The 17,466-nt window shown below is 55.5% G+C and overlaps 2 protein-coding genes and 1 non-coding gene across 6 annotated transcripts; 2 read left to right on the plus strand and 1 right to left on the minus strand.

Annotated features, from left to right (window-relative positions):
* Positions 1 to 359: 359 nt before the first annotated feature.
* PIAS4 (protein inhibitor of activated STAT 4) lies at positions 360 to 9,041 on the minus strand. Of its 4 annotated transcripts, none has more exons than XM_015886478.1 (11): positions 8,924 to 9,041; positions 6,158 to 6,581; positions 5,004 to 5,088; positions 4,510 to 4,551; positions 3,986 to 4,076; positions 3,568 to 3,696; positions 3,377 to 3,482; positions 2,733 to 2,806; positions 2,417 to 2,577; positions 842 to 972; positions 360 to 748 (listed from the first exon to the last, which is right to left on the minus strand). In XM_015886478.1, the coding sequence occupies exons 1-11, from the start codon at positions 8,948 to 8,950 to the stop codon at positions 543 to 545; spliced, it is 1,476 nt and encodes a 491-aa protein (XP_015741964.1). In that variant the 5' UTR covers positions 8,951 to 9,041; the 3' UTR covers positions 360 to 542. The 4 variants fall into 4 exon arrangements, 3 of the variants coding, with proteins under 3 accessions (XP_015741964.1, XP_015741966.1, XP_015741965.1); XM_015886480.2 differs by having other exon boundaries at positions 6,158 to 6,522; positions 8,924 to 9,033; XR_001559702.1 differs by lacking the exon at positions 360 to 748 and adding an exon at positions 2,104 to 2,231 and having other exon boundaries at positions 861 to 972.
* A 1,141-nt stretch (positions 9,042 to 10,182) lies between these two features.
* On the plus strand, positions 10,183 to 17,364 carry EEF2 (eukaryotic translation elongation factor 2). The gene is made up of 15 exons (XM_015886475.1): positions 10,183 to 10,310; positions 10,830 to 11,044; positions 11,976 to 12,157; positions 12,243 to 12,454; positions 13,044 to 13,222; positions 13,409 to 13,514; positions 13,808 to 13,921; positions 14,117 to 14,255; positions 14,677 to 14,872; positions 14,985 to 15,243; positions 15,535 to 15,642; positions 15,800 to 16,153; positions 16,322 to 16,504; positions 16,579 to 16,711; positions 16,907 to 17,364. The coding sequence occupies exons 1-15, from the start codon at positions 10,308 to 10,310 to the stop codon at positions 17,098 to 17,100; spliced, it is 2,577 nt and encodes an 858-aa protein (XP_015741961.1). The 5' UTR covers positions 10,183 to 10,307; the 3' UTR covers positions 17,101 to 17,364.
* LOC116652454 lies at positions 13,572 to 13,641 on the plus strand. Its single transcript, XR_004305470.1, has one exon. It is a non-coding gene; the product is annotated as a small nucleolar RNA SNORD37 (small nucleolar RNA).
* Positions 17,365 to 17,466: the final 102 nt, after the last annotated feature.

Consider the following 17,466-nt stretch of genomic DNA (forward strand, 5'->3'; position numbering starts at 1 on the left):
ACAACAGTGCGCTCCCATCCATACGGCTCTCCCCATTCACCCCCCCACCCCTACAAACCCCCCTCTATACCAAGTGATACAAACATCCCCCTCCCCTCCCACCCACCCCTCTGCTCTCCCTCCCCCCACCCCCTCTCTCCCTCCCCACGGGTCCGGCAGAACTCGATATACTCAGGAATGGTTAATGAAGGAGACCATCAAGATGCACAGCTTTGGAGACACGTGGGGCTGCGCTGGGGGGCAGCAGAGCCGGAGCTGCAGCCCCAGCCGTGGGTTAAGACACTTTCCTTGCTTCAGAGTCTGGTTCAGGGTCAGGCCTGGAGTTGGGCTGGTTTTCCAACCAAGAAGCAGCTCAGTGGTTGTGGGCTTTTTGTCTGTTTTTTTTCTCTTGTTTTAATGGTTAATTCGGAATAGGAAAGTCAGAGATGGGGGTCGATGGGAGATGAGGTGGGAGACGACGACGCTGCTCTCCAACCCCCCTCCAGTTTCAGCACCAGAGTATTCAAGTCTGTCCGTTCTGAGATCCAGAGCTGCCTCCGCAGTCAGCAGGCAGAAACCAAACCCTTCTCGTAGGAGCAGCGCCGTTTTGGTTGGGGTCCCTCATCGTCGTCATCTTCCTCCTCATCCTCCTCCTCCTCCTCCTCCGACGATGAGCTGTCCAGTGTTAAATCCACCACATCAGCAGCAGCTTTGCCGTTCTCACCGTTGCCGTTAGGTGTGGGCAACAGCCCGTTCACATCCGAAGAACCTGAAAGTGGTCGGGGAAAGAGAAGACTAATTAAAGCCTCTTCTAATTAACATGAGGCTCAGGGCATCAGATGTGCGGTGCAGGGTTACTCACCCAGCACCAGGATGGGGCACTGCGGGCTGCAGCTGCGCTCCTTCTCCGCTCGGATGGGGCACCACGAGCCGTCCACCAGGTACTCGATCTCATCCGCGTCCTCACACTCAGTCAAGATCTTTGACAGCAGCCTGGGTGGGAGGAAGGGCCCCATTGGTCTGTGTTGGCCAGCAGGGAGCCAACGCTCTGCACTGCACTGAGAGCCATGGACCAGCAGCTATTAGAATTAGAAGCACCTCAGCTCTGCAGAGCCTCCCAGGCAGACGCCCCAGACCCCACCAAGGCCACGTGTGGGCTGGCAACTGCCCAGGCTGTGCCCAAGGAACCACCCACCCCCATCACTGCCTGTCCCAGCAGGGCCCAGTGATCCCACATACAGCACTCTGCTCCCCACTGCACACCCACAGCCACTGCAGCAGCTGCCCACCCCACAGCAGCACACTGCGGCCCCACGCAGCCCCCAGTGCCAGCACACACAGCCCTGCGGGCAGCCCCACTGCTCAGCACAGCCGCCCTGGCTGCAATCACCACCACGGAGCCCCAGCACGGGGTGAGAGCAGCACTGACACATGGCAGCACTCAGAGCACTGTCAGCACAGCCCTGTGCCAACCCACCGCTCAGCTCCATGCACCACCCCAGCACTGCGGTGATGCCGCACTAAAGGTCGATTACACAGCTGTGTGATCCCAGCCCATAGATCAGCAGAGGGCTCTGCTGCCTTCCTTCACTCCCAGATGGGAGCCAGGCCTCCATGCAGCTCTGCAGGCAGCTCCACCACCAGGAGGGGGAGAACTGCTGCAGAGCTGGGCGCACACAGCAGCCTGGCTGCAGCACCCAGCACCTCCAGGTGCTGCTCTGCCCACAGGAGCACCCAGCCGGCCTCACCTGGGGAGAACCAAAGCTCTCTATGGTAGAAAGCAAACAGCTCCGGTGCAGAGACAGAGGGAGCAGTGCTCCCACATAGACCAAGACAAGGGAGGAAGGGCAGGGCTGGAGCTGCCCCTGCCATCATTCACAGCACGCGCGTTTCTTGCCTCGCTCTTATCCAAACGTGCCCTGCAATCTGCTGCCCCAATTCCCCACATAAGACAGATTACGTTCCTGATGCAAACGCTGCACCTGCACTTCTGCCTCAGGGACTGCACGGTGTGGGATGTTTGCTTGAGAAGCTGGCAGAGATCCCCCCAGCCGAGCTCCCAGCGTGGCGAGCGCTGCCTGCTCACAGCAAGAGAAGAGGAAGATGGTTCCTATCAAAAATCACCTTATCGTGTGCTTATAAAGTGGGTTTATTCCACGCAGCGTGACATCTGGCAACCAGGGCAGCCAATTGTGCGGGTTCATCAGAGTGAGGCAGTAAACGCTCGATGCTCGTAAGGCTTTAAGGGAATCCTAAAATCAAGAAGGGCAGACCGACAAACCTTGCTCCAGCACACCACCACAAGCAGTCAGGGCATTATGCAGGAGCACAACACGCTTCCAGCTTTGCTCCCATGCAGGCTCCAGAAGGGCAGACTAAAGAATGCTTCACCCAGCAGCAAAACCCCAGGGCTGAGGACAGCAGCACCCACACTCACCCATCAATTATCAGCTGGTCGTAGGGCGCGGGCTTGTCACACACGGGACACATCCACGTGGGCTTCTTCTCATTCATCTGAAGGTAGAAGACTGCATCGAAGCACTGCAGGTGGGCGCAGGTCTCAGCCCGGCACGGCACGGACAGCCGCATCTTCACCAGCTGCGGGAGGAGGGCAGTGGTGAGCAGCAGGGCCGAGCTCACAGCCAGCGCTGTGTCCCCTCCAGCACAGCAGCGCTGCTGCACAAGGCAAAGCTGAGCTGGCAGGATGGGTTTTCTGGATGTAACCACACTTAGGAGGTATTGCAGAGACTCACCGGGCAGATGAGAGACACCCGAACGCCTGTTGTAGCGATTTCACTGTCTGGGTCCAAACGTAGCTTCTCTTTTACTGCAGGAAGAGCAAAGGGTGATAAAATTAACTTCAACATGGAGGCGTCTCACAGTGCAGGGTGAGGAGCCCTCAGGGGCAGAGAGAACAGCACAGCACTGCAGCAGCAATGCACAACCTGCATGGCTCAGCGCTCAGCAGCACACAGGCTGCAGGCCAGGCAGGAAAGCTTCTTCCTGCAGCCCCCGACCTCAGGGCTGCTCCCCTTCCCCACAGCCCAGCCTTCCCAGCCAGCAGGAGCCTGCTGTCACCATCCCTGTGCTGCTGGGGAGCAAAAGGGAGGACAGAAGGAGCCACAACGCCCAGAAAGAAGTCCATTCATCTAATGAGTTATCAGGTTATTAGCACAAGCAGGATGAACCTTATTCCCTGGGATCTGGGGGCAATTTCACATGATAAACAAACACCTTGGTGAGCCTGTCCAAATAAGAAGCGTTTTATGTGACTGGAGGGAAGGAATAGCACAAAACTCAGCTCTCACACACATTTCCAGCAGCCTGGCAGCCAGGAACGCCCAGCAGGTGGGTGCACAGTGAGCCCCCCCACAGACCCCCGCCCACAAATACTCACCCAGCGCTTTGCAGAGCTCTGGATGTTTGATCCCAATGGTTTTCAACCTCTGCAGCAGCTCCGCTGAGGTCATCTGCCGCACTAAGTACAACCCCACGGAATAGCTCTGAGGAGAGGAGGAAGGGAAGGGCTGAGCACGGGGCTCTCCTGCGCTCCCCATATAGCCCTGGGTGCCTCCCCACAGCTCGTACCTTCCCGTAGTTCCCCCAGGTGACAGTGATGCGATTGGTGGCCGCAGACAAATACATGAGGTGCGTGAGGTTGATGGGCCGGCAGGGCCGCTTGGGTTCCACCCCAGGTTTGTTTGATGGGTAGTAGCCCTAAAGTGGAAAGATTCGTGTTGTTTATAGGCTGAAGATGCTGCTGGGAAGGAACACTCACACATCAGCCTCGCTGCCTTCTAACCCAGCCACAGTTAGGAAGAGGGGAGCTGAGCGGTGCAACGCAGCACAGAGTGAAAAGGAATCCTTGTGAAACACTTCATTAACAGCCAACCCATCTGAAAGCTAAACCAATAACTGCTCTGCTCTGGCTTCTTGTCTGCACTCAGCAGAAGGATCACCTGCATGAGCCCCCCTGACGTGGTGCCTCCCAGCCCAGCTGACTTACCGGCACGGAGCAGTAACTGTGGTTCACTTTCACAGCAATGTTGGGGGGGTATTGATCCTCCTGGGGGGAACTGGTGTCTGTGTAACAGATCCTGCAAAGAAACCACACGGCTCCTCAAACACCTGTCCTGGTTCAAAGCTCTACACAACAACCAGCAGCCAACCATCACCACCAGGCCACGCTTCCTCCTCTGCCCATACTGAAAGCCAAACCAAGGGCAGGACCTCCGCATTTGGGATCATGGATAGTGACAGGGTGAGGGGGAACTGGTTGACCATTGTGGTCCTTTTCAACCCAGGCCATTCCGTGATTGTATGGAAATGGGATACGCTGCTGTTTGCTGCTGACTCAGGCAGGAAGGTGTCAGAAAGCATCAGATGCTTGTCTGATGTGTGCCAGCAGCGAGGTTGGTCTAACTCCTCTTGGCAGCTCTGAATACCACCACACTGCACCTTACTGAACCCAGCGATGTGTTCCCCTCCTCCCCTTGTGGCTCCTCATATTAAATCCACACTCAGACGTACCTGAGCACCACCTGAACCGACTTCACACCGGGCTGCAACTCCCTGGGAAAGCAAGGAAGAAACAGAAACTTACATAAAGAAAAACAGAAAGGACCCTGGTTCTCCTGGCATTTTCTACTGCTGCATGTCAGCATTCAGAGGACCCCTCTCTGGTGTTGGGTCTGACTGCGTTCCTCCAAGACTCTGCTTACTTATCCAACTAAATATTTCTGACATAGGGGTGGAGGGGATGGCAGCTGAGCTCATGTGGTGCTTCTGGATCCATGCAGGTACAGTGGGGCACTGCCATAGCAGGAAGACGGGCTGATCCTCACAGACACCCCTTGAAGCCACAGCTGCAAAACTACTGTGCTTATGTATGACTAATGGTGAAAATTCTCTTCATGTATTTGGATTTGGGAGAAAAGGGCATTAAGGATCAGCTTTGTGCAGGGTGGCACAGAGGAAGCGCTGGGCTGCAATATCTCCAGGTAAGAGCACCCAGGGAGGAGTACCTGGAGTTTCGGATCAGCTCCACTTGTCTCGGCGTCAATGCGAAGATACACGGGCTTTCCTGAAGCTTCTCACTGTTCTGTGGAACTGAAAAGGAGAAAAGAAACACATCATTCTGATGGCAGCTCCTCTGACGCTGCTCACTGCTCTGAGCCTTCTTTGGCCTCCACCTGCCGACCAACAGATGAACTCAGAATGAAATGCAGCAGCACAGGAACGGCTCCAAGAGGCAGTGCTGGTAGGAGCCAGCATCGACTGCCCTCTTCTCTATCCCTCATTTTGAGATCAAATGCCTTCAGTCTGCTTAGAATTAAGCCTGAGATATGGGAACTCGAGGCTGCAGATCTTAAAGGTTTTAAAGCTGAAGACCTCCAGGTAACTGAGTTCCATCCTTTCTCTGGGATGGATGCTGCTGCATTGCAAATCTGTGCTGGGCCTTGTATGGCTGCAGCTGCCATCAGTTCATTCCAACAGCAGGAAATCGATTTTTAAGGCAGAGCTCAACCAGCAACCTTCAGAATGAGCCCAGACATAAAGCTTCCAAAGCCCAGGAGGACTCTGCAAACTGTCCTTGGGAGCTGAACCCCACAAACAACACTGAAATTGACTGACACTGCATGAGGTTACTGTGAGGAAGGAGCAAACCAAGGGCAGGACCTCTGCAGCTGGGATCCTGGATAGTGAGACAGAATGAGGGGGAATGGTTTTAAACTGAGATGGAGAGGTTTGGGTTGGAACTTAGGAGGAAGTTTTTCACCCAGTGGTTGGTGATGCCCTGGAACAGGTTGCCCAAGGAGGCTGTGGATGCCCCATCCCTGCAGGCATTCAAGGCCAGGCTGGATGTGGCTCTGGGCAGCCTGGGCTGCTGGTTGGTGACCCTGCACACAGCAGGGGGTTGGAGCTGGATGAGCACTGTGGGCCTTTGCAACCCAGGCCATTCTGTGATTCTATAATGTTCTACACACTTCAATTATCATGGGGGGAAAAAAAAAGGGGGAAAGTTGACATCCACCACCATGTGCATCAGTCTGTCCTTCACAGAGCCTTGGAAAATCTCATTTTCAACCCCTTGAAATTCAACCTTTTGGACACTCGCACCTGTTTTGTTTCCATCTACCAGACCAAGCCCAGCAGATGAAGAGCACAGAAAACTCACCGAGCTCCGTGGGCTTCAGCAGCTCATCCAGGGTGTTGTAGAAGGGCAGCTTCACCAGGCGGACTTCAGGCTTCACAGCTTTAGGGGGCAACCTGCCCAGTTCGTTCAGGTATTTCCCATAGAGAGTGGGATAGTCAATGTTGGGGGTGGAGATAGAAGTCCGAGCCATGGCGCTCCCACGGTCGTATGAAGAGTGAATGGGGAGTGCCTCAGGGGAGCGGTGCGGCTGCGGGGCCTCGGAGCTCTTCTTGGCATAACGGGTCTCGTAGAGCTCCTTGATCTTCTTGAAAACCTCAGGGCTGCAGTCAAATTGGACCAGCTGCAATGCTCTGGTGACTAGTTCGTGTTTAAGTCCGCTTTTACTCCTGCCAACAAAACCCAGCAACATCTGAAGATCTGAGACTCGGAAACTCATCACCATGTTCTAGGGGATAAAAAAATTAAAGATGTTCTTACAGTGATACGAAGGCAAAGAGAAAGTTCTTCCTGTTCTCTATGGCTCGGAACCCACCGACCCACCCAGACCACAGAACACGAGTCACTCAATAAAGTGATAGACACCCAACAATGATTCTAACAGTGAGCACGGAGGAGAAAACTCCAACACACATCATACTGGTGTCAGTGCAGCTCAGTGTATTAACACCAGGCAGGAGCTTAAAGCACTTCCCTGAGTCTCTGAAGGGTTTAAAGAGCAAAAGAAGGGAGAAAACAGAACACTAAAGTGAAGGGGGCTGCTGGTCCTTCAGTGCACCTCTGTGCTGTTTCCACAGGCAAAACAAACCCTCTAGAGCTCTTCTTAGACATGTAGAACCTGAAGAAAGAACCGAGCACGTATATTTCCAGCTATGGGAAGAGAAGACTGAAGAGAGCAGTGCGTTCCCATGAGAACAATGCCTGCAGGCGGGGGCTTTGCCAAGCACTCCCCCACGCTCACAGCCAGCACCCAGGGCTGCTGCTGGGGATGTCAGTGCTTTGATAAGAGGTGAAAACAATCCCTACCTTCACTAATGCACTTTCCTGCTGCTGTGGGAGCTCAGGAGGCCTGGAACCATCAGCAGGTTTAAAGGGAGTCCAATGCTACAGCAGACTAGGAGCTAGAAATGGCCTCTGCTGAAAGCAGTCAGATGGACGTCATGCTTGTCTTGCATGGCAAAGGGCCATCAAGCTTATAAAGCAGGTTTTTGTCAAGATTCAAGCTGCCCTAAGAGTCCACTTGATAGCCAACCATGTGTACCCCCTCCGCAGCTTCCATAGATTGTGGAAAACACAGGAATTCAAGACCTCTGCCATCCCACAGCAAAGAGCAGAAGCAGCCATAGGACGGGGCTCTGCTCTCCCAGAAGGAGAGGGAAGGAAACAGACAACTTGCAAGAGGAGAGAAGGACATTTAACTGCTATGACAAGAGATGTGGGTTCATTGCTTTGTGATGCAGCACCTGTGTGACCCTGGAGGAATTTAGTTTGTGCTTCAGAACGGTACAGAACGGAGAGCGTGCCGTCTTCACTGGGGCACATTCAAGGATAAACGTGTATCAGCAAAGATAAGCACGGCACGGCCACAACGCTGCTCCCAGCAGCACAGCAGCGCTCCTACGCTCACTGCTCCCACAGCACAACTCACTTGGCACTTCTGCTGCAGAACCAACAGCCTTTGGGGTCGGAACCAACAGCCTTCAGCCTTAGATTCAGGACCTGTATTGCTCCAGAGCAAGTCTCATTAAACAATAACAACGTGTCACTGAGGCTGGGATCTGCATGAAGCGCTGAGATCCCTTAGCACTGAGGTCAGCTCCATCCTGGCTCCGAGCATCAGCTGTGCTGTGTAAAGGAGGCAGCACATCTCCTGCAGAGGGGTCCTGGGCCCACAGCAACCAAGAGGGGCCGAACAGCTGTGAGATGGGGACCAGAGGGCCTCATAAAACGTCTCCTTTCAGCCACATCCCTGCTTGTTGGCTGACCCCAACCCCATAGAGACCCCACTGCAGGGATGGGCTCAACCAAGCGGATCCCTTCAAACAGCTGCACCATAGAGCCAAGAGTGCCACACAACCTCTCTATGAGCCCCATAATAACTCAATATTGGGGGAGCACTGAGTGGGGGGGTCAGGAGCTCCACAGCCCCCCCCCAAACAGTGGGTGGTTATAGGTTATAGGGGGGCACTCAGGGCACTCACAGCCCCCCCCAAACACTGTGTGGTTATAGGTTACAGGTTATAGGTTATAGGGGGGCACTCACAGCCCCCCCCCCAACTCAAACACTGGTTGGTTATAGGTTATAGGTTATATATTACAGGGGGGCACTCACAGCCCCCCCCAACTCAAACACTGGGTGGTTATAGGCTATAGGTTATAGGCTATAGTTTATAGGCTACAGGTTATAGGCTATAGGTTACAGGTTATAGGGTGGGCACTCAGTTGGGCCGCCCCCCGCCCTCCCATTGCCACCACAAGCAGCCCTTGTCCCTTGTGGGCTGTGACAGGAGATGGATGCAGGGCAGCCCCGTTGCTGCCGCCCCGCCCCGAGGCCTTTAGCCCCGCACAGGCCTCATCCCGGGGATGTTCGGCCCTGAGGTAAAACGGGACAACGAACCGGGATGGCGGGGAGGGGGGGGGCGGTCCCGGGGTGCCGCCCCCCAGCTCCCACCCGTCGAACCGCCCCGCCCGCCGCCGGTTCCGCGCTGTGAGGGGCGGCAGCTGAGCCCTCATCCCGCTCCCGCCCGGCCCGGTCTCTCCGAGCCGCCTCCGCCGCCGCCGTTCACTCACTTTGGCCTCCACCAGCTCCGCCGCCATCTTGGCCTCCAGCGTCCACCGCGCCGGGAGCCGCCGCCGGGTCACGTGACGCCTAGCGGCGAGGGGAGGGGCGCGCGGGAGACGCGTCGACCAATCAATTTCGAGTTCCTCACCTCGGAGGCCGCCGCCGCAACGCGCAGGCGCAATAGAGCCACCCCGCCCCGCTCCGCCTTCCGGGGGTCTTAAAGGGACCGCGCCCCTAAAACGGGACGGAGAGGATGGAGGATGCGGGGATGGAGGGAGGACAGCAGAGCTAATGACAGCTCTCCTGCTTTCTTTTCTTTACCTGTGGGCTGCCTTACATGGGTACGGGGAGAGGGAAGGGGACGGGTTAGGACTGAGGGTCATTATATGCCTATATGTGCTTATAGTCCCAGCTTCTGAGCATGGTGATATTTGTAATGTATTTAGCCTATGGGAGCCGGTGATGGGGATACCTGCCTGGCTGCCTTTCAGCCTAATTGACATCACAGACAGTGTGCTCGGACTGGCTTACCAGTGTCCTGAGTTCCTTACGTATGGCTGGGGTGTCAGGTTGGGTGCTGTGTTGTCAGTCTCTCTGAATACAATCCTAATAACAATAATAATGGGGTCCTAATCCTAATAATAACAATAACACAATGGGGCCAGCAGCGTGTCCCTAAGTTGCAGTGAGGCTCATCAACTAGAAAACATCACTCAAAACCCATCTATTGATAGAGGGATCAGAGGGCTCTATAGATAGAGGAATCTATTGATGTCTCAATAGAAGACCTCCAGTTTTCGAGCTGATATTTGCGCTCCATAACACAGACATCACACTACTTCCATCCCGTGCCTCCATTGCAGCCCCCTGCCCACCCCCGCTCCTCCCGGCCTGCAGGGGGCGCTAGTGAGCTCCATGCCCTCCGCAGTTCCGGCCGGTGCATGCGCACCTAGTCCATAGACGCCGCTATGGGCGGTGCTCGCCCAGCCCGGCCCGGTGCCGCTTTGGACGGCCCAGCGCTCCGGGTAAAGGCGGAGCCGCTCTCGAGGCCTTGAGCAGCGCCCCGGGCACGTTGTCCGGGTTGTACCCGCTGTGACCGCGTTGTTTCCGCTGCGGGTTCTGAGCGGGGACCGCGTGGATCCTGACTGCGGCCCTCGGAGGACCTGACCGCCCGACCATAGAGCTGCCGGCAGCGGGGGGTGCTAGATAGTCGCATCTGCGCACGCGCACGCGTAGGCTCCTCCTTCCGGCCGGCGCCGCCCTATAAAAGGGGGGCGGTTGACGTCAGCGTTCTCTTCCGCCCGCTCTGCGCTCGCCAGCGAGACAGGGCCGCCGCCACCGCCGCCATTGCTGTAACCCCCCGCCCCGGAGAATCCGCCTCCATCCGCCACCATGGTGAGGCCCCGCGTCCCGCCGCCGTTCGGATGGAGCTCAGCGGGTCCCGTGTGGGCTGTGCGGGTGGGGATGTCCGCTCCGGGAGGGCCGGGAGGGTCCCGCTGCGGGGCGAGGCCTAGCGCTGCGTCCCGGGCCGCTGTGAGGGGACACGGGTGGGGCCGGGGCCTGGTGGGGCGCCGTTAACCCGGCGCTCCGTGTATCCCGTAGGGCTTTAATTCCCGGTGCTGTGATGGGGGCCGGGCAGCTCCCGGAGCGATTACGTAACGCTGCGGCTCCTCGGTTTCCCCCTTTAATTAATGAGGGGTGAGGATGGAGGGGGGGCTGCGGTGCATTGAGCGCTGTCAGTGCGGGGGGGTTTGAGGACACATCGCTGGCTGCTGCAGTGCCGGCCCGGCGCTCTGCAGTGCCCTCAGTGCTTCATTCCTTGAGGTTAAACCTGACAGCGCCACGTAGGAAGAAATGGAGCTTTGCTGTTACGTAGCTCGTCTCCCATTCCTCCCTTCTTCCTTTCTTTCCAAGGTGAACTTCACGGTAGATCAGATACGGGCCATCATGGACAAAAAGGCCAACATCAGGAATATGTCAGTGATCGCACACGTCGATCACGGCAAGTCGACCCTGACTGATTCCCTGGTGTGTAAAGCTGGGATCATCGCCTCTGCCCGCGCGGGGGAGACCCGCTTCACTGACACCAGGAAGGACGAGCAGGAACGGTGCATCACCATCAAATCGACGTGAGTGCTGCTCCTTCGGGTGCCCCCCTGTTCCCATCGCACGGACTGACCCTGGGGGTGCTTTGAATCCTACCCTGGTTTCACCTTGAGATGAAGATGATCCCATCAGCCTTTCTCTTGTCTTGTTGTTCAGAGGTTTAGGTTTATTTTTCTTCCCTGCGTGGATTGCTTAAACAAAGGGGCAAGTATTGATTGCCCTGTGGTGAGTCACTGAGCGTTACCTTGATGGCTGCTGGGAGATTGACGTGCTCCTGCAGTGTGACTTTGGCCTCCTGTTTCTGGCACCAGCTGTGTGTAATGGCGCTGGTGGCTGTGAGGTTTGTCTGGTGAGCAGCTGACCTCCTTGGGAGTGTCACTGCCTGCAGGTCCAGCTGCCTCACCATGGACTGATGCTGAGGAGGTGGGAGGGACCAGAAGGGATTTAGGCTGGTGGGAAAAGCAGCTGAGAGGAGGTGCGCTCTATTTGGCAGCTCACGATATCAGGGGGTTATGATTTCAGGGAAGCATAAAAAGCAGAGGTTTTTGTGGATGCTCCTGAGCATCTTCCCCACTCGCCTCTCATGATCATTTCTTCCTGTTATGGGAGGTTTAGGTTGGATCTTAGGAGGATGTTTTTCACCCAGTGGGGGGTGATGCACTGGAACAGGTTGCCCGAGGAGGCTGTGGATGCCCCATCCCTGCAGGCATTCAGGGCCAGGCTGGATGTGGCTGTGGGCAGCCTGGGACCCTACACACAGCAGAGGGTTGGAACTGGATGAGCATTGGGGTCCTTTTCAACCCAGGCCATTCAGTGGTTCATGAAACCCTGGAAGCTGGATGCAGCTGTCTGAAAATAAATAGTAAAGGATACAAGAATGTTTCTAACTGCTTTTGCTTCAGAGTGTTGCAGAGGGGCAATGGGGTGATACTAACAGCTCTTTTTCCCTTTCAGAGCTATTTCTCTGTTCTATGAGCTCTCTGACAACGATCTGGCATTCATCAAGCAGAGCAAGGATGGTTCTGGTTTCTTGATCAACCTGATTGACTCTCCTGGGCACGTGGATTTCTCCTCGGAGGTCACTGCTGCTCTGCGTGTCACTGATGGTGCCCTGGTTGTTGTCGACTGCGTCTCTGGTGAGGTTTTTGCAGCCATGTGTGACTGCAACCTGAGTTGGGTTGATCTGAAGGTGAGGAGAACTAATTGTCCTGTGTTGGGCAGGTGTGTGTGTGCAGACAGAGACTGTGCTGCGTCAGGCCATCGCTGAGAGGATCAAACCTGTCCTGATGATGAACAAGATGGACCGGGCACTGCTGGAGCTGCAGCTGGATCCTGAGGAGCTGTACCAGACCTTCCAGAGGATTGTGGAGAACGTGAACGTCATCATCTCCACGTATGGGGAAGGAGAAAGCGGTCCAATGGGAAACATCATGGTGAGTGAATGGCTGTGGGTGCCCCTTCAGCAGGAGGGAGCAACTGTGTTTGGTAGCAGTGCTTTCCTCCCTCCAGGGGAGGAGTGAGGCTGGAGAAGTGGAGGCACCCATGCAATGAAGAATAGAAACACAAGTGTGCATTCTGTCTAGGAAGGGGTCCTCCTCTTGAAAGGTCTTTCCTTGCTCACCTGACACGGGGCACAGGCCCTGCACTGCATGAGGCTGGATGGCACTTGGGGATGTTGATCCCTTCACTCCCTGCTGGACTCTGAGCTGAGTGCAAGGCCTGTTCAGCTGCAGGTCCTGAGGAAACCTTTGTGCTTTGTTGCTGTTGAGAAACAAACGAATCGTAGATTTTTCTACTGGTGTTTCCATTAAGGATTACAGTCTGACAGGTCTAAGCAGATGTTGAGCCAGTCAGTCCCTCTGGGCAGGTGCTGTCACAGAAGTGCTCAGTGCTTCTGTAGCTCTGAAGCCCCACCTTCAGGCTCTTGGTGGAGGCTTGCAGTGTGTTTGGTTTGCCTGGGCTGACTGCTGTAGCCCTCTGCAGCTGATCCTCTGTAACCCAGCTGTTCCTTTTCCCTTTCAGATCGATCCGGTGCTTGGTACTGTTGGCTTTGGTTCTGGCCTGCACGGCTGGGCTTTCACTTTGAAACAGTTTGCTGAAATGTACGTTGCAAAGTTTGCTGCCAAGGGTGATGCCCAGATGAATCCATCTGAGCGTGCCAAGAAAGTAGAAGACATGATGAAGAAGCTGTGGGGAGACAGGTGAGTAACTCTGGGTTGTAATCCCTCACCAGCTCTGTGCACCCTTAACCTGGCAGTGCAGACGTTCAGGCTCAGTGATTCAATCCTTGTGTTTTTTTTCCACTCCTGAGCTAACCAGAGTAAAAAACCACCACGCTTTTACACCTGAGCTGAACATTGGTATTTGTTGGCTTATTTTCTCTGCAGATACTTTGATCCTTCTACTGGCAAGTTCAGCAAATCTGCTACTGGCCCTGATGGAAAGAAACTGCCTAGGACCTTCTGCCAGCTCATCCTCGATCCCATCTTCAAGGTGTGTTCCTTGCTGCTCTGCCCTTGCTGATGCCCTGAGCTCTTTTGTTCTGCTGCAGTTCATGATGATGGAAAATTTCTTCACTTTGACCTGACTTGTTTGATTGAAGAAATTTGAGTATCTGACACGAGCTGAGCTCATTGCTGTGTGCAGCAGGGGAGCTGATAGTAGGTGTGGGAAGGCAGGTGTGTGTCTGAGAGTCCTTGTGGTGATGGGCACGGGTTCTCCTTAGAGATGGTGCTGCTCTCACACTGGGTCCTGAGAGGCATTCCTAACTGCTGCTGCTCTCGTAGGTGTTTGATGCAATCATGACCTTCAAGAAAGAGGAGGCAGCTAAACTGATTGACAAACTGGACATCAAGCTTGACAGCGAGGATAAGGACAAGGAGGGCAAACCCCTGCTGAAGGTGAGATTGGTCTGAATCCTCTGTGAGAAGAGGTCTGGGGTTGGGCTGATCCAGCTGTATGAGTTTGCTCTGCAGCTGCAAACCCTGCTTGGGTAGGAAGGTGCTGCTGGTCACTTAGAGGGGAGCGAGGGAGGCGAGGCTGACTGCTGGGCTCTGAGCCGCCTGCCTGGCTCTCACCCTCTGCTCTCTGCTCAGGCTGTGATGAGGCGGTGGCTGCCTGCCGGAGATGCCCTGCTCCAGATGATCACCATCCACCTGCCTTCTCCTGTCACAGCCCAGAAGTACCGCTGTGAGCTGCTCTATGAGGGGCCCCCTGATGATGAGGCTGCCATAGGTATGCGAGGCTGCTGCTTTGCTGCCAGGGAATCTCTTTGCAGAAGTGTTCAGCGGACTAAAGTACCTGGAACTCTCTTGCTCTCCAAAGCCAACAGCTTAGTAGCTTTTGTAATTCTTGAGCCTGTAGCTTTGCTAGTGTGGATCAAACAGGCTTACCAAGCAAGATCTTGACTTGGGAGTGCTGAGCTTGCTAAGTAACTGGAGAGCAGCCAGGGTGTGTGGTGGCAGCTCAGGCTGAGCCTGTATTCGTTTAAAAGATCTTTGGGCAATCTGATCTTGCTCTGTGTTGGGCTGGTCAGCTGTCAGAACAGTGGGGGGCACTGCCGGGCACAGGTCTGGTAACGAGAGGATGGGGGAAGCAGGTGGGTCTGCTGAGCACCAGAGGTATTTCTCAATGAAATCTGCTTCCTTCTCCTCAGGTATTAAGAACTGCGATCCCAAGGGCCCCCTGATGATGTACATCTCTAAAATGGTGCCAACCTCTGACAAGGGACGATTCTATGCTTTTGGTCGGGTTTTCTCTGGTCTTGTATCAACTGGCTTGAAAGTCAGAATCATGGGACCCAACTACACGCCTGGCAAGAAGGAGGATCTGTACCTGAAGCCAATCCAAAGGTTGGTCCTGGCTGGGTGCAGAATGAGGGCAGCTCTCAATCCCATTTGTGGCTCCAGCGCTGTCTTGGGTCCTTATCCTCCAAGGCCACAAAACAGCCTTTTATTCTTACAGGACCATCCTCATGATGGGCCGCTACGTTGAACCCATTGAGGACGTGCCTTGTGGAAACATTGTTGGGCTGGTTGGCGTTGATCAGTTCCTGGTGAAGACTGGAACCATCACCACCTTCGAGCACGCTCACAACATGAGGGTCATGAAGTTCAGTGTCAGCCCTGTGGTGCGTGTGGCCGTGGAAGCCAAGAACCCTGCAGACCTGCCCAAGCTGGTGGAGGGGCTGAAGCGTCTTGCCAAGTCTGATCCTATGGTGCAGGTGAGTGTGTAGGGAAACCTCCCAGTCCTGTGAGCCTTTAGTTGTGGTTACACCAGGAGAGCCTTCAGTTGGTTATTAATTCCAGCCCTCCCAGAGTGGGAAGGAATGGAGCTTCCCTCCTTGTGCTGACTCATCCCCACAACAGCAGAAAGAGCTTCTTAAACAGCTCCTAGGAGTCAAGGCAGAGGATCAGAGCCCATCGGGCAAATGCTGGGGTTTCATGTGCGGGAGCTTTCACTGCATTGCAGCCAGCAGTCTCATGTGCTGTATGAATGATTCCTTGTTTTTCAGTGCATCATTGAGGAGTCTGGAGAGCACATCATTGCTGGTGCAGGGGAGCTGCACTTGGAAATCTGCCTGAAGGATCTGGAGGAGGACCACGCTTGCATTCCTATCAAGGTAGAGCTGCTGTGTGCAGCCTGGTGGGCATTGACACACAGCCTGAACAGCAGGGGCTGCTGCTGACCCTGCAGCAGGGGCTGGCAGCCTTCTGCTCTGCAGAGCTGCAGGTCGGTGGCTTCACTGCTCTTCCTTTCTGTGCTGTTTGTGGCTGCAGAAATCAGATCCTGTCGTGTCTTACCGTGAGACGGTCAGCGAGGAATCCAACGTGATGTGCCTTTCCAAGTCCCCCAACAAACACAACAGGCTGTACATGAAGGCCCGGCCCTTCCCCGATGGTTTGGCCGAAGACATTGACAAAGGCGAGGTCTCTGCTCGCCAGGAGCTGAAGCAAAGAGCTCGTTACCTGGCTGAGAAATACGAGTGGGACGTCGCCGAGGCCAGGAAGATCTGGTGCTTCGGACCTGACGGCACCGGGCCCAACATCCTGACTGACATCACCAAGGGAGTGCAGTACCTGAATGAGATCAAGGACAGCGTGGTGGCCGGCTTCCAGTGGGCGACCAAGGAGGTGGGGTGGTGTGAGTGAGTTAGTGCCTGTGTGGGTGTCAGCTTTGGAGCTGCTGCTCAGGCTGCCAGATGGGCTCAGTGCTGCCTGCAGCCGTGACTCAGAGGTGGGAGGAGCAGGATGAATGCTGCCTGGCCTGGTGCTGCCTCTCAACCTTCTTTTGCTCTCCAGGGTGTGCTGTGCGAGGAGAACATGCGTGGTGTCCGCTTCGATGTGCACGACGTGACCCTGCACGCTGACGCCATCCACCGTGGGGGTGGGCAGATCATCCCCACTGCCAGGAGGTGCCTCTATGCCTGTGTGCTCACGGCTCAGCCCAGGCTCATGGAGCCCATCTACCTTGTGGAAATCCAGGTAAGGAAAATCCAAGGAAATCCAAGGAAAGTGGAGTTGTGTTGTTTGCAGCCCCTGACCCCTCTGTCCCACAGTGCCCGGAGCAGGTGGTTGGTGGCATCTATGGCGTGCTGAACAGGAAGCGTGGGCACGTCTTTGAGGAATCCCAAGTGGCTGGAACCCCCATGTTTGTGGTCAAGGCCTTCCTGCCTGTCAACGAGTCCTTTGGTAAGTGTGTGCTGCCAGGAGCCCCATCACATCCCTGTGCTGTAAGGCCTGGAGCTGCCCTGGGGGGTGGGCTGTACATGGGGGTGCAGCTGTGGAGGGGGGGCTGCAGGACCCCGAGGGGCTGAGGCTCAGGGGGAGGCAGCTGGAGCTGTCAGACCCCGCATCCATCCCACTCAGCTCTGCTCTTCCCTCCAGGTTTCACAGCCGACCTGAGGTCCAACACTGGAGGCCAGGCCTTCCCGCAGTGTGTGTTTGACCACTGGCAGATCCTGCCCGGGGATCCCTTCGACAGCACCAGCCGCCCCTTCCAGGTGGTGGCCGAGACCCGCAAACGTAAGGGGCTGAAGGAGGGGATCCCGGCCCTGGATAACTTCCTGGACAAGCTGTAATCACCACCATCCCCATGTGCTGTCACTGCTGTGGGACTCAGCCTAAACACCATCCCAGCAGGCTCAAAGCGCAGTGACAGCTCTTTGCATTGTACTTAATCAGTTTCGTAGCGATTGGAGACTTATAACAAGAAAAAAAACCCCCACAAAACTGAACCGAACCAACCGAGCGCATTGATCCAGCCTTGGAGCTCTGTGTGTTGCACATCGTGGCCCATTGGGTGCCATTGTAACAATGAAAAGCGTTTCCACTCTGCTTCCATATTTATTTGACTTGAGGAATCTCTGCTTTATTGGGCTGGGGGAGAAGCTGAGGGCGGTGGGGGCTGCTCCCCCTTTATCTATGGGGGGGTTTAATGGAGCCCA

The sequence above is a fragment of the Coturnix japonica genome, chromosome 28 (genome assembly GCF_001577835.2).
Source record: "Coturnix japonica isolate 7356 chromosome 28, Coturnix japonica 2.1, whole genome shotgun sequence".
Taxonomy (NCBI): domain Eukaryota; kingdom Metazoa; phylum Chordata; class Aves; order Galliformes; family Phasianidae; genus Coturnix; species Coturnix japonica.

What these genes read in the sequence shown, in the direction of transcription:
- PIAS4 (XM_015886478.1), bottom strand. Translation starts at nt 8,950, where the DNA reads ATGGCGGCGGAGCTGGTGGAGGCCAAA. An exon ending in GAGCTGATCCGAAACTCCAG is followed by an intron (nt 4,552 to 5,003) that starts GTACTCCTCCCT and finishes TTGCTTTCCCAG; the next exon opens with GGAGTTGCAGCCCGGTGTGA. An exon ending in TCGGTTCAGGTGGTGCTCAG is followed by an intron (nt 4,077 to 4,509) that starts GTACGTCTGAGT and finishes GTTTCTTTGCAG; the next exon opens with GATCTGTTACACAGACACCA.
- EEF2 (XM_015886475.1), top strand. An exon ending in TCCTCGATCCCATCTTCAAG is followed by an intron (nt 13,515 to 13,807) that starts GTGTGTTCCTTG and finishes CTGCTCTCGTAG; the next exon opens with GTGTTTGATGCAATCATGAC. An exon ending in GCCTGTCAACGAGTCCTTTG is followed by an intron (nt 16,712 to 16,906) that starts GTAAGTGTGTGC and finishes TCTTCCCTCCAG; the next exon opens with GTTTCACAGCCGACCTGAGG.